At 42.3% G+C, this 13,072-nt stretch overlaps 1 protein-coding gene across 2 annotated transcripts; it reads left to right on the forward strand.

Annotated features, from left to right (window-relative positions):
- Positions 1–2,286: 2,286 nt before the first annotated feature.
- Positions 2,287–12,782, forward strand: emp1b (epithelial membrane protein 1b). 2 transcript variants are annotated; one of them, XM_085403265.1, is made up of 5 exons: positions 2,287–3,001; positions 9,824–9,911; positions 10,457–10,565; positions 11,266–11,406; positions 11,519–12,782. In XM_085403265.1, exons 2-5 carry the CDS (start codon positions 9,834–9,836, stop codon positions 11,683–11,685), a joined length of 495 nt encoding a protein of 164 aa, XP_085259391.1. In that variant the 5' UTR covers positions 2,287–3,001; positions 9,824–9,833; the 3' UTR covers positions 11,686–12,782. The 2 variants fall into 2 exon arrangements, with proteins under 2 accessions (XP_085259391.1, XP_085259390.1); XM_085403264.1 differs by lacking the exon at positions 2,287–3,001 and adding an exon at positions 8,142–8,300.
- The last annotated feature ends 290 nt before the right edge of the window (positions 12,783–13,072 follow it).

A 13,072-nucleotide genomic window follows, 5' to 3' on the forward strand; every position in this document is an offset into this window, starting at 1 on the left:
CTTTCCTTAACACACACAAGATATTTCGTGTTTGTCTTGAGGGTTGTTTTTTTTACTGATTTGGTCACACACTGTGTATAGACATGATTGTGAGTGATGTCTCGGAATAATCTGGGTCTTATTGCCAAAATTAAAATAGCATTGTGTCGCTTCAGCGATCCTGGTTTTGACTGTCACGAATCTTAAATGTGTATTTACGTCTCTGTCCACTAGAGGGCAGCACTGCATTGCACAAAGTCACCGAAGATTTGACAAGCATTATTTTATGAACCCTACTGAAATCATGTAGACTTACTAATCTGTAAGTCTGGCTAACTGTGTATGTTTCATCTTCTAATACAGTTGAGTAGCTGATTTTTTTCTGGACATGCATTTGCTCAGCTACACATGTGGCTCTGTCTTTCTGATAGATGCCATTTCATCCCTGAAATTCAGATCATTTGACCCCTGCCCTCTTTTTTTGTAAGTCATTTATTTTTATCTGCTGACAGAAAAATTAGTCAGAGGCTAAAAGTAACTCACACTGGAAGAATATTTCCCCACATAACTCCTGCTTTTACTTGCAATGACTCCACTTCCTTTCATTCATTTGCATTTTGCATTTTTTTTTTCCAAACTGCGTTCATTTTTAATAACTTGCTGATAAACTCCCTTTGGAGAGACCTGCTCTTGCAAAAGACTGTTTAATGGCTTTGTCAGCAGAGAAAAACTGAACCGATCAACTGAGAAAGACGGTCAGCGATAGTTTGCCACCAATTCCATTCGACAGGCAGTGAGTGTGGAGCTGATATCAGTCATGCCATCAGATTGTGGTTCAGATCAACTGACGCCAGAGAGGGGCTGCGTCCTTACAGCATTATCATCAGTGCTGTGTTTCCACAGCTACCATGAAGTTTAGAAGAGACTGCAGAGATAATGTTAACAGCTACGCTTCTTAAAGAGGACCCAGAGCTCTGTGTGTGTGTGTGTGTGTGTGTGTGTGTGTGTGTGTGTGTGTGTGTGTGTGTGTGTGTGTGTGTGTGTGTGTGTGTGTGGTGGCGGCGGCGGCGGTGGGGGGGTGTTGATCAGTTGATGGGCGCGGCAGTGGGATGACTCATATTTGGAGTTGCCTAGCTACAGGCACGAGTTGTTTTCTTTAGAGTCAGAGCATGAGTACAGTGTGCATGTCTGGCTTTCATTGAGATCGCAGGGCTTTGTGTGGGAGGCATAAACGCAGGGGTGACACCGAGCAGGAAGCGGGAGGAGCAGACATCGTCCCAAAGAGAAGAAGAAACCACGCGGGGACAAACTGGAGTTAAATGTAGTAATAAGAGCAAAGGGAAAGAAGGGGGAGGGCTACGAAAGAGCGCCCTGGGTGAGGAAGTGAATCAAGAATGAAAACCCCTAGCCAGTAACCATGGAGACAGTTTGGCTCAGCTAAATATGAGGCATTATCTTTTTTCCCCTTCTTTTTTATTAAATGTAAACGGTAGCTAGGGCACCACAGTCGACACACAAAACGTTCACCGCACACAAAGTTGTTCTGCAGCCTTCAAAAGTGAAGTGGCTCACATCCACTGTAGAAAACCTCGGCTGTGTCGAGTTCATAATAGACTCCCAAAGCTGCTCCTGTCTCACTTTTCTATTCAAACCACTGGCAGGCAGCCAGCGGGGCACAAGCAAATGCTCAGAGATAAATTCTCTTAGCTGTGCGTTTAGCCGATTCTTTGATGTCTTAATTTGATTTTGATGGCCCTTCACACAGTGTTTACCTCTGTTCTCAGCTTCTCTTCTCCTGCTTCAATAGGTATTGCAGTGTTTGCTCAAATATACAGTGTATGTTGTAAATAAAACAGTAAATGAATAAATAAATCTCTTGTTACTAAGCAGGCGAATAAAAAACAGAACAATATGTTGTAAAGCACCTACAAGTATATGTTTAAAAGGAAATTGTACAAATAAGCATTAGACGTCAGTTTAAAGTATTTAAAATTGTTCATATCAGCCACTAACAGTGCGTACAGCTGTATGTTCAAAACCACACTATTAAAAGTGAGATGAAATCGTTGAAATTAGATTTTTTTTTTTGTAATGTGGAAATTTTGAAATAGATTCAACTGTTTGAATCAGAAACATGTGTGCTTCATAACGTAGTATTTAAAATGTAGTTAAAAATATGCATGAATGAATATGCAATTTAAATAATTTGCATCATCGGGCACCAACAATCTGAAATTATGTTTTCAGAATAAAGATTAGGTTGAACTCAGGATTGTTTTTAAAGAAATGAGGTTATTTTTCAGGTGTATCTTTTCAGCTGCTCGTTAATAGAAATAGCTAATCAGCTGATCTCATGGCAGCAGGTCACTGCATGTAGACATGGAGAAGTTCAAACTAAGCATCAGAATGAAGAATGAAGGTGATTTAAGTGAATGTGGCATGGTTGCTGGTGCCAAATGGGCTGGTCTGAGTGAATCAGGAGCTGTTGATCTACTGGGAAAATGTCCAGAAAGCAGCAGTCCTCCGGGTAGAAATGTCAGTGTTGGGTCAGATGACTGGGCACACTCCTTTGACCTGTGGCATTCAGATAGTAGGGTCTGAATTTGGCGTGAACAACATGAAAGCATGGATCCATTCTGTCTTGTACCAGCGGTTTAGGCTGGTTGCGGTATGTAACGATGTGAAGGATATTTTCATGCCACATTTCTGGCCCCTTTGGACCAACTGTGCATCATTTAAACACCACAGGCTGCCTGATTATTGCCGCCCACCATGTCCATCTCTTTATAACCACACCGTGCTTATCTTCTCCTGGCTGCTTCCAAACAGGACAACACACCACACCGTAACGGTGGGTTCACTGTAGTCAAATGGCCCCCACAGTCACCAGGTGTGGTTTAACAGGAGATTCACATCATGGATGTCCAGCAGCTGTGTGACGCTGTCATGTCAACATGGATCAAAATCTCTGAGGAACGTTTCCAGCACTTCATCGAATCTATGCCACGAAGAATTAAAGCAGGTATGAAGGCAAAAATGGGGTCCAACCTGGTACTAGTAAGGTAGCAAGCTAAGGTTTGGTATGATTTGTATATAAAAAAGAAATAGTTCGTATTAAAAATCCTGAAACCTTTTGAGCTGTTTATGTCAGTAGATGCTAACACTGTGTACAGCTGTGTGTCGGGTATGAAGACTAACACCTTATTATAGTGTAACTTTGCTTAAATGGTAACATGTATTTTAAAATTGAAAAACTGGGGCCAGTTTTGTAAAACAATGGTTATTTTTGTCCATATTTATCAGGTCTTAGAGAAAAAGAACACCTGATTAAAAAGTAGTGTCGTAAATAATATGAATTAACCCACTTTTTTACATCACAGGTGTTACCCTGCTGCTCATTTTGGTTCCTAAATGAACGGTATCTTAAATGTCTTTGTCTAAAGAAAGACTTTTTAAAAAAAAGTTTTACTGGAAACTGAAACTGATGACCATCTCGCCCCAGAGCAGCAGAGAAAAGGAGGGTGGGAATGGAAACTCTGTGTGTTGGTGTGTTTCTCTGTCTGTGAGTAACTCCCTTAGAAGTTGATTAATTTGGAGTACAGTTTGTTCATATTTGCTTTTCTCAAGATGCTCTGCTCACATATCCCTGTGCTTATAAACGCTTTTATGTACATGTGACTGAGCGAGCGGCTCACGCCTTGGCTGACATGCCTGTTCCGGGGCTTTTCATCAGAACCAGTCTGGTGACACCGGGAGCAGAGATAAGGGTGATGGTGTACTTTTGAAATTACACAATTGCCCCTTGGCAAATCAAGAGTTTCAACATCAATTTTTTTTCTGGCCCCTTCGTTCACTCTGGCTTCTTCCAAGGAGTCCCAGTCACTGTTTTTATAGGAGAGGTTTAGAAATCTCAGAGCAGGGTGTGACATATTGTGAGATGGAACAGGAATGAGGCGAGTGAGACGCTAACCACAGACAGAGAGCTTTACTATTGTGTAAATACGCCAGCGACTTGGCTGTGGTCAGGCTCACTGTGTTGGCATGTAGGCACCGCTGGGATGGCTTTGTTTCACACGGTCGTGTCGAAATCCTCCCTCACTCCTCGCTCCTAACAGCCACCTTCATTAAAGGATTTTGACGTTGCCCAACCAAAACGTAGCGATCTGCTCTTTTGTACGCCTTGTTCAGGCATCCGCATCACGTGGCTGGGCTGTATCTGAGGCTCGTCTCCAAACATTTTAACATGTGTCAAAGTGATAAATGATTAGCAATACCAGTGCCGCAAACAGCTGCTAAATCAAAAATGCAGGGCTTAGCTCAAGGCTTCAAGGTGAGACAGGTAATCCATGATTGAGAAGCCCTTGTCTTGGTCGGTCTCGTGGCTCATTTGCAGTAATGTGTGTTCCTGCGATTGTTGCAGAGCAGATTGAGTTCTGCTTTTCAGCTCTTTAATGAACCCAACAGTGTGCAATAAACTGAAATTGGACCGCCATGAATGAGCATACGCTGGGGAGGAATCAGTATTAGTACAACACTGTCGATCACACAGTATGACGGCTGTTTTGAGTGATCCAGCACGACAAAGGGCTGTGTGTTGAGCAAGCCACCTGATTGGTTCTCCTTTAACAGTTATGGAGGCACATGATTTGTCGACTTGTGTTTGGATCTGAGAAATCTGCCGTGGCTACGCTCCGACCCCCCCCCCCCCACCCCTCCTGCTGCATGCACAACTGCGGTGTGCAAAACACCCGCTAAGTTTTTCACTCTGAAAAAAAATGATAGCTGACTGATGCATGACTCATGGCAATTTCCTCTCCTAAAATTACACCGAGAACTTAAAAAAAAAGGGGGGCTGGCATGATTCTTGCATAACTGATGTGGCAAAAAAACAAAGAAAGCATTCATTTTGTTTTGTTTTGGGGCTTTTTTCCTCAAACTCCCAACACTTTTCTAATATTATGGCGAGATGAACAGGCTGAAGGGAGTGGCCTGTCGCGCTGAATAGAACGTTGCAAACCTGAGCTTAACTTCGCTGCAAGGTGGGGTCGACACGCCCAGAACAGGAGCAGGCCCAACCGCATTCTCCTCTCACAGCTTTGTCTTCTCCTTTCTCCTCCTGTTTTCTTCAGCCAATATCACTTTTTTTCTGATTGTATATTTTAAGCAGTTGCAGTTTTTTATCTGAAGTCACATTGCACAAATTACAGGACTTGATATGATCACATGCACCGATCTCCCAGCTTTCCCACAGAGGATGTTTGGCGTACATTGCTGGATGATGTATGCAACTGCATTCTAAAACCTGAAGTGCGCAATTTCAACGGACTCGGATGCTTTCCCATAGGGCGGGACGTGGAACGATAGGTCAGGTGACCGAGGCGCGGCATCAGAAATAGAGAGTGTTGAAAGAGTGAGTGAATGAATGAAAGACCACTCATTCATCTGAAGGCTTCTGTAGTCTCGATTCTGCTCTTGTCATACTAAAGAACAATGTGAGACAACAGTGTTTTGTATGGAAGCATGCTTGTGTGCGTGCTTTCATGTTATGAGCCACACAGTGAGCCCTGCTGTGACCTCGAGCAGCCTCTGCTCTGGTCTGCAAGTGTGCTATTATCCTGCTGGCTCATACCTGAGGCCGAGGTAGCCTAATACGATGCTAACTCACCGCCAAGCTTTTGACTCAGAAATGTTGTTAGCCATACTTTAATTCTCAGCAGAAGCAAACAAGTGATCTCAGCCTCCCAGTCCACACACAGATTATTTTTGGATGCTTCATCTACATTGTGTTTGACTTTCCTACCTACTTGCATCTGTTGTTATTTTTGTCATCAAATTAGTTTTTTTCAGGAAGTGCCACCTTCCACTTCCTTCTGCTGCAAACCTCGTTTAAAGATCAAAACGTCCAAATGGTCAGAGATATAATCAGTAGACTAAATGATCACACGCAGAATACTCTATCAATTTTGCTGCTCATCAGCTCGTCTTTATCCTCGCCATATGCCCTTACACTTGCTGCAGTTGCCTAGTGACCGAATTCAAACTTTGAACTAGTCTCCGCCTCTCGTGCTTCCGCGCGGTTGACATCATCGTGCTTTACTGTAAGTTCACCTGTCATAGGGCTTTACAATGCAAGTGGCATTTCAAGTTCTAACTGTGTGGGAACAATTTACACAAATTTAAAATGAGCTAAAATTAAAATATGATGACATTTCATACTCAAAAAGTCGAAGGCACTCGTTGCTGTGATGTCAGCGACTCTTTTAAAAAGAGGAACTTGTGGCTACAATTCATATTTCTTTTTCTGAGTTAGTCACACTAGACTTGGTGGCTCACATGGAAACAGCATGACTGTTGTATAGCGTAGTCGTCCGGTGCTCCATGAAGCTTCTGCTCTTAATGTGCAGCTTCTTGCAGCAGCATCTATATTTGTAGCTTTGTCTACTGTTGTGTGTAAGCCTTTGTTATTCACACATTAGCTCTATTGCCCATTGAACTTGCACACTCATACACTACACACAGAGCAAAACAGTTACAACAGAGCTTAACAAATCCAGGTCAAATTAGTTTTTGTTTTTTTTGTAGATGTCAGAAATCACAGAGTATTATCCTCATACTCTGTGAAGCAGACAGCATCTATTTTCACACCACCAACTTGGACAACTAACTAACATGTTTCAACTTGATTGGTTAATAGAGGCATACAACCACGATGTGGAAATTAGTTTTTCTAATTCGGTCTTCGCCTCTTACTGTGTCCATTACTGTGAGGGAAAACAGGATGTAGAGTGTAACTGCTGTTAGATGTAGTTATGAGGCTCTGACACCAGCACGCTGCATTGTTAATGTTTGATTTGCTGTGGGTTGTGTAACACATTTTAGGCCGTAATGAAATAGTTTATGATGATATGGACTGATCGCCTTTGAAAGGAAACCTGTCATGCTCAACTTCAGCTTCAAATTCTTATTCTTTGACTCAAACTAGGGTGGCTTCAGCATGAGTCACAGGTAGAACGGTTTCCCCTCGTAAACAGAAGGTGGGTCGGGATACGGCTGTCACAACTGAGATGATGTGTACCTGAGATAAGAAATCTACTTATTATGATTATCTATGAAATCCTGTGATTTCATAGTGTTAAACTTTAATTTAACTACAGTGAAACTTGAGAACTGCTTCGCCCTATCATGATTTCAAGCATGGGGAGAACATGCAAACTCGACACATGACCTATATCTGGGGTTGAACCCAGGGCCAGCGCTAACCACTGAACTGCCATGCTGCTAGGCTCATTCGAAGGCTCACAAGGATGCTTACACATACCCCGATCCCATACGTCCACTATTCCTACAGTACACACAGCCTGCATGGCACTGAAAATGAGGACAAGCCTAATAGATTCCCTCTGTAAGGTTCTTCCTGTGAGTAATCTGTGCGATCTGCTAAAGAAGCAGATGACTTTGACTCACTGGAGTCATTGGGAGAACCTCAATCATCAGCAGGAACAGACGAGTAATAATAAGTAATAACTAATGAACTTCGAGCGGCGTGAAATACCTCACTGCCACCCTACTTTCTGCAAAGAACCTCCTCCCCCTTTTCTGCTCCATCTTTTTCACTTAAGCAACGAGCTGCACTCGTTTGGGCCTCCAGCTATTTTTCCCTCGATGGCAAGCACCAACATTCCTTTATCCTGAAACCTCTTCCTCTGTAACAAAAGCTGGAAAAGGCGAATGGCAGTGATTAGGGAGAAACAATAAATTCAGTTATGTGTGTTTGTGTGCGTCTGCGCAGCTAAGTTATGATTGTTGGTACATAACATACACACACTAGTAACAATGTGATTGTGTTTTGGGTGGTTACAGTCTGCTGCCATGGCAACATGCGTAAAATCACTTTCCAAGGCTTTAACACCCCCCCCCCCCCCCCCCCCCCTGCTTTTCCCACATAATGTCAGTGAATCATCACGTGTGTCCTCACAGAGAAAATCACCACCATCAGCTGAGTGACAAAGGCAAAACACACCAAACACAGAGAAACTAAGTGTCCGTTTGAGCGTTGGTATGTGTACACATAGAGAGAGAGGGAGGGTGGGACGATGAGTGAAGAGTCGAGGAGGAAGAGACGGGACAGAAAGAAAAAGGGGCAGAGATTATGTGATCAAGTCAGCAAGAGGCTTGTCCTGGGTGTGGACTTAAAAAGAGGGCAGGGTAAAATAGTGGGCAGATTGAGTAGAACTTGTGTTTGTACATTTGGACACAGTCTGAAATCGGTGTCTTTGAGAGCAGGAGGAATTAGACTTGAAGAGACAAACAGCCACCTAACAGTAAGTCAAAGATTCTTCTTCTTCTTTTGCTTCTTTTCTACAGGTGTTTCATCAAGCTTGAGTGATGTTTGAATAGAAGCTTGTTTTGTAGTTTTGCATTAATGTTTTGGGGTTTTTTTTTTCCATTGGAAGATAAGAAAATCTAATGATAAAAAAGGCTAAAGTGTGGAGACGTGTGTGTCTGTGCATCTGTGAAGTAGAGCCTGTTTACCTTTCTTTGCTCTACCGTTAAAGCAACTTGTTCCTCACCAGGTTTTGCTCCAGTCTCAGTTCCTGCATCAGGACTTGTGGTTTTGCTACATTCTCAGATCTTGCCCCAAACAAATGTGGTCTATTTTGTGTATGGAAAATATGCTAGATTCAGATTTAGTCGGGGGGAAAGCCCACAGGAGCAGTCAACATGTCTTCTTTGATCAAAGTGCTCAGTGTGCGTGTTTTAAATGAAAGCATCAGCTTTAACTTTGTTGTTATTGTTGTTGTTTATCTGCTCACAGCTTTTTTTCATTAAAGTTTGGTCCTTCTTTCTGTATTTGCGTTCTCTGCCTTCAGGCTGAGCCGCAGAGCCAATATTTGCCTTCGCTGTCACTAGATTGGAAGTGGGCAAAACGTGGGAAATTACTTTGCGGGGATGTGCCAGTATGTGTGATCACAGTGCGCGAGCCCCCCTCCCCTTTTCTTTTTGTATACGTGCGTGGTTGCGTATGAAAGTAAGGGAACTGGCGGGCGTGTGAAGCGTGTATGAGGACCCATCCCATGAACACTCCTTTACCAGCCCAGAGAACCAGCGCATTCCAGATGTGCCTCTTTCTCTGTTCACACCCAGAGCAGCCTTATTGTTAGCTACAGCCAAACATAGCTCTTGTATACATTAGATTAGCAAATTCTAAACTAACTGATATCTCATGGGCGGGGTCATCTTTTTTGACTAATCAGTCAGGGGGAACAGTTTTTAAAGCTAGGCTTAAGTTTATTTTTTAAGTCGGGAGATATCGAGCGGTCCGATTCAGACTAAAGGGATCAGGTGTGGAGCATCAAGGTGCAGAGAACAGAGTGTAGTCTCTACAGTTATTTTAGGGAGTGGCAGGTTCCTCCACTGTAATCACCATGCCCTGAGACAAGCCTAAACTCATCTGCCTGTCATGAACTTTCCTCCACAGTTGTCTCTATACCAGAGGTATCTGCTTTCCCAGGGATACACTGATTTTGTTTGAAACACAATTGCCCATCAGCACCTCTGATTCTTTTACTGGGAGCCGTAAACCAGGGTAATTAGACGTTAAGAAGCCACGCCCTGAGCGGGTGCCAGGTTTGGGCCTAGCTTTGGTGCACTGAATGCGTGCGTTCATGAGGATGTGTGTGCGCGCGCACACACTTGGGACTCGCACGAAAGGCTTCCTTTACTAAAGAAAAACCAAACAACACAATGAGTTAGCTGTAGGCCACGCTTGACTGTTCCCTCCTAGTCTGCTTGGTTTATTTTACTCGCCCTGTTACATGTTAAAGTTGTGCCTTCCTCTCTGCAGCACAGTCATCATGCTGATTCTCCTCGCCGCCATCTTTGTTCTCCACATCGCCTGCATCATCATCCTCCTGACAGCCACTATTGACAATGTAAGTGCAATTCTTGTTATCCGTGTATAGACTTCTTCCATGCTCAAGGCATAATTGCCCCAGCATTGCTGCTGGCCTCCTGCCTTAGCTTCAGGCCTTGTGCATCTCTGACATGATGGATGGGCAAAGAGTTGAGACTGATTCATCTGTTGAGGAATTCATTCCTTCTCGGCGTGCGGCCAGCTGTTCTTCTGGATGGCCACATGTTTGACATTTCTGTGCGATATATGGTGACGAGCTCTGTGTCATTACCCCATACCGCTGAGCGTCTTACCCAGATACGTCACACAAGTACGGATACCTATATGCGAGTCTCACCTGCGTTGCAGCCACTGTTGCATACCTGAGTGAGATTTGTCTCAGTTAAAGGAACGAGTGAATTCCTTCTTCATATTGTCATAATTTCCCCCTGCAAATGCACACCATAACTGCTGCTGCAGTATCTACCTGTTTAATTTCCACTCATACTGATTCACCGCTTTTACTTTAGCACACAAGAATTCTGTTAATATTTTTGCAAATATTGTCTTTGTCTTCCCCGTCAGGCCTGGTGGGTCATCTCAGCCGGAAACATGCCCACTGATATATGGGCCCGCTGGGTTTTCGTGAATAACTCATGGCATTCTGTTGATCTTCCACCAAACTACCCAGAGAGTAAGAGAACATGTTTCCATGCTTGCACCTCTCAGTGTTACGTTTTCGTATGTGTAGAATCAAAGTAAGAGATTAGTAATAGTTTGATGCTATGACATGTAGCTGGTCAGTTGTGTTAAGCAGAGCTGCACAGGCACAGTTAGATGCACAAACACACTGTGACTGCATTGTGATTTTAAACAGTGATGCTCCATTTATAAGGGAAGACAACTAAGATTTAAATATATATACAGTGCATTCTGTTAAGAGTACTATCTGATACAATACTTTGGGGCCTGGAGCTCACACATTAAATATAACACCTATTTTAAGCATTGAGAGTTGAATCCAGGAACATGCTTTTTATCTGCATCATTTGGTGGGACACACAATGAGTTTACACTCACCCAAATTCTGTATTATTTGCATTGCAAATGAAGACTTTTTCCTAATCCTTTGGTATGCAGTTATTGCCTTGAGTCAAACATACAAGACTGTTTTAGCTGTTTGTGATCAGCGTCTTTTTACCATAAAGCATTTGGCGTGTTTGAACATAATGTTCCTGCCTGTCAGCATTGCAACTGTGTCTGAGATTTTCAAAGGTTCAATGTGACTGCAGTGCTGCCGTTTCCAGGGAGTGTCCTTAAGCTATTACACCCCCCACACCCTTTCACACACTCTGTATCTTCATTGCGTTTGCTCTCTCTGGCTCCGCCTGCAGGTTACCTCCAAGCAGTGCAGGCCAGCTCAGTGCTAGCTTGTATATTCTCCATCATTGGAATCTTCGTATTTGTGGCTCAACTCTTCACCCTCCCCAAAGGACAGAGGTTCCTCGTCTCTGGTGTCTTTCAGTTCCTTGCCTGTGAGTATTTCTTTTTTCTCTTATGTTTTATTCCTTTCACTGAGGGTGTTTCTCTCTGTATGACATCCGCTGATGTGCATCTTCACTCGTCTCCATGTTTCCTTCACTTCAGGCCTGTGCATCATGATCGCAGCCTCCATCTACACAGACCTCTTCCATACTAATGAACAAAGTCTGGGTAGTTACGGCCATTGCTTCATTTTGGCGTGGATCGCCTTCGCTCTCACATTCCTGTCCTCCATCATTTACTTCGTGCTACGCAAGAAGACTGCGGAGTAGCTCCAGAATTCAAACCTGGAACCCTTAACTGAATCTGCTCTTCCAGCTAAAATCTGGCTTTAATTACAGTGTGTGGTCTGTGTTTACATGTATCTGTTTTGGACATCAGATTTGAGCTGCTAGTGTATTTTCAGCTATAGATATAGTAGATCTGCTGATCCTCCTCAAATACATACTGGTGTTTAACTGAGCCTGCTTTCAGATAATCGGAGTTTCGGGCTTATTTCTGCAGGCTCAGTCGATCACAGCTGTATTTGAGTGTATTTCCAGCCCAGAGTGGGGCTGGATTTATTGAGGGCATCTAATGATAAACAATCCTTTATTTTTTTTAATTACATAAAAAAAGGCCTTAATGTTTATAAGATGCTATCATAGACTAAGACCTATTAATATCCCTCTATTATAAAAAAAAAAAACAGTTTGTAATGTACATTTATAATATGGAAATGGGTGAGTTTTATTGTTTAGATTTTTTTTTGTTGTTAGTTTATTGATTTTTAATTTTTAATTTGCCCTTGTATTACTTCATACAGTGTGCCACTGAATAAACAGAGTGAAAACATAATGCAATCAACCCGTAGCTAATCTGTTTGAAGTCTTACATAATATATAAAAATATAATAAGACTATACAAAGATATACGGTGGAAAGCCGATATTATGATGCTGCTGAGGTTGTGCTGTAATTGTTTGTAATTGGGAAGACACCAAATCAAACCCTGGAGATACAGTTTAATACTAAATCTAAAGGCAAAATGAATTTACTTTGTTTCAGCGTGAAACACATAAAAGCCTTTTGGTTACGTTCTCATGGAGTGTTTGAAAGTTGCCATTTTACATAACTCAAAGACTCAGCTGTCTTTTCTGGTTGTAAATGTAATCACATTAGTTTCTAAAAGCATAGATTCGATCACCCAGATTAAACCTGCTTCCACACTGAAAGGCAACTGGCTTTACTCTTGGTGTATGAGATGTAGTGTGTAAATATAATTTGTTTCCCATGACGCTCTGTATGCTCTTGTTTATTTTTGCTACCTTTGTACGTCATGATGAATGACACTGACGGTGATTTTTACTATATTAAAACGTGAATTTCAATCAGTTATTGGAGGTGTTTTTATTTTTCTTCTCCAGTTGTCATGACATGGATTTCTTAATTAACTACACTGGCTCACAAAGTGAAGGTTGATATACATTTTATACATAATGAGGAGTTTCTGTGTTATGCTCAGTCTTTATCCACATGTTCTTCATTTAAATAACAGACATTGCAGATTGTAAATAACAAATGAATACACTGGTTTATGAATCACTAAAATGTTATTTTCTAACAAAAGCAGTCCAAAGGAAACACATCAAATGTTAAAATTTTATTATGTCCTAAAAAA

Source organism: Rhamphochromis longiceps, linkage group LG4 (assembly GCF_057381845.1).
Source record: "Rhamphochromis longiceps isolate RC_006_pf linkage group LG4, R_longiceps_female_GT1.1, whole genome shotgun sequence".
In the NCBI taxonomy this organism is placed as follows: Eukaryota; Metazoa; Chordata; class Actinopteri; order Cichliformes; family Cichlidae; genus Rhamphochromis; species Rhamphochromis longiceps.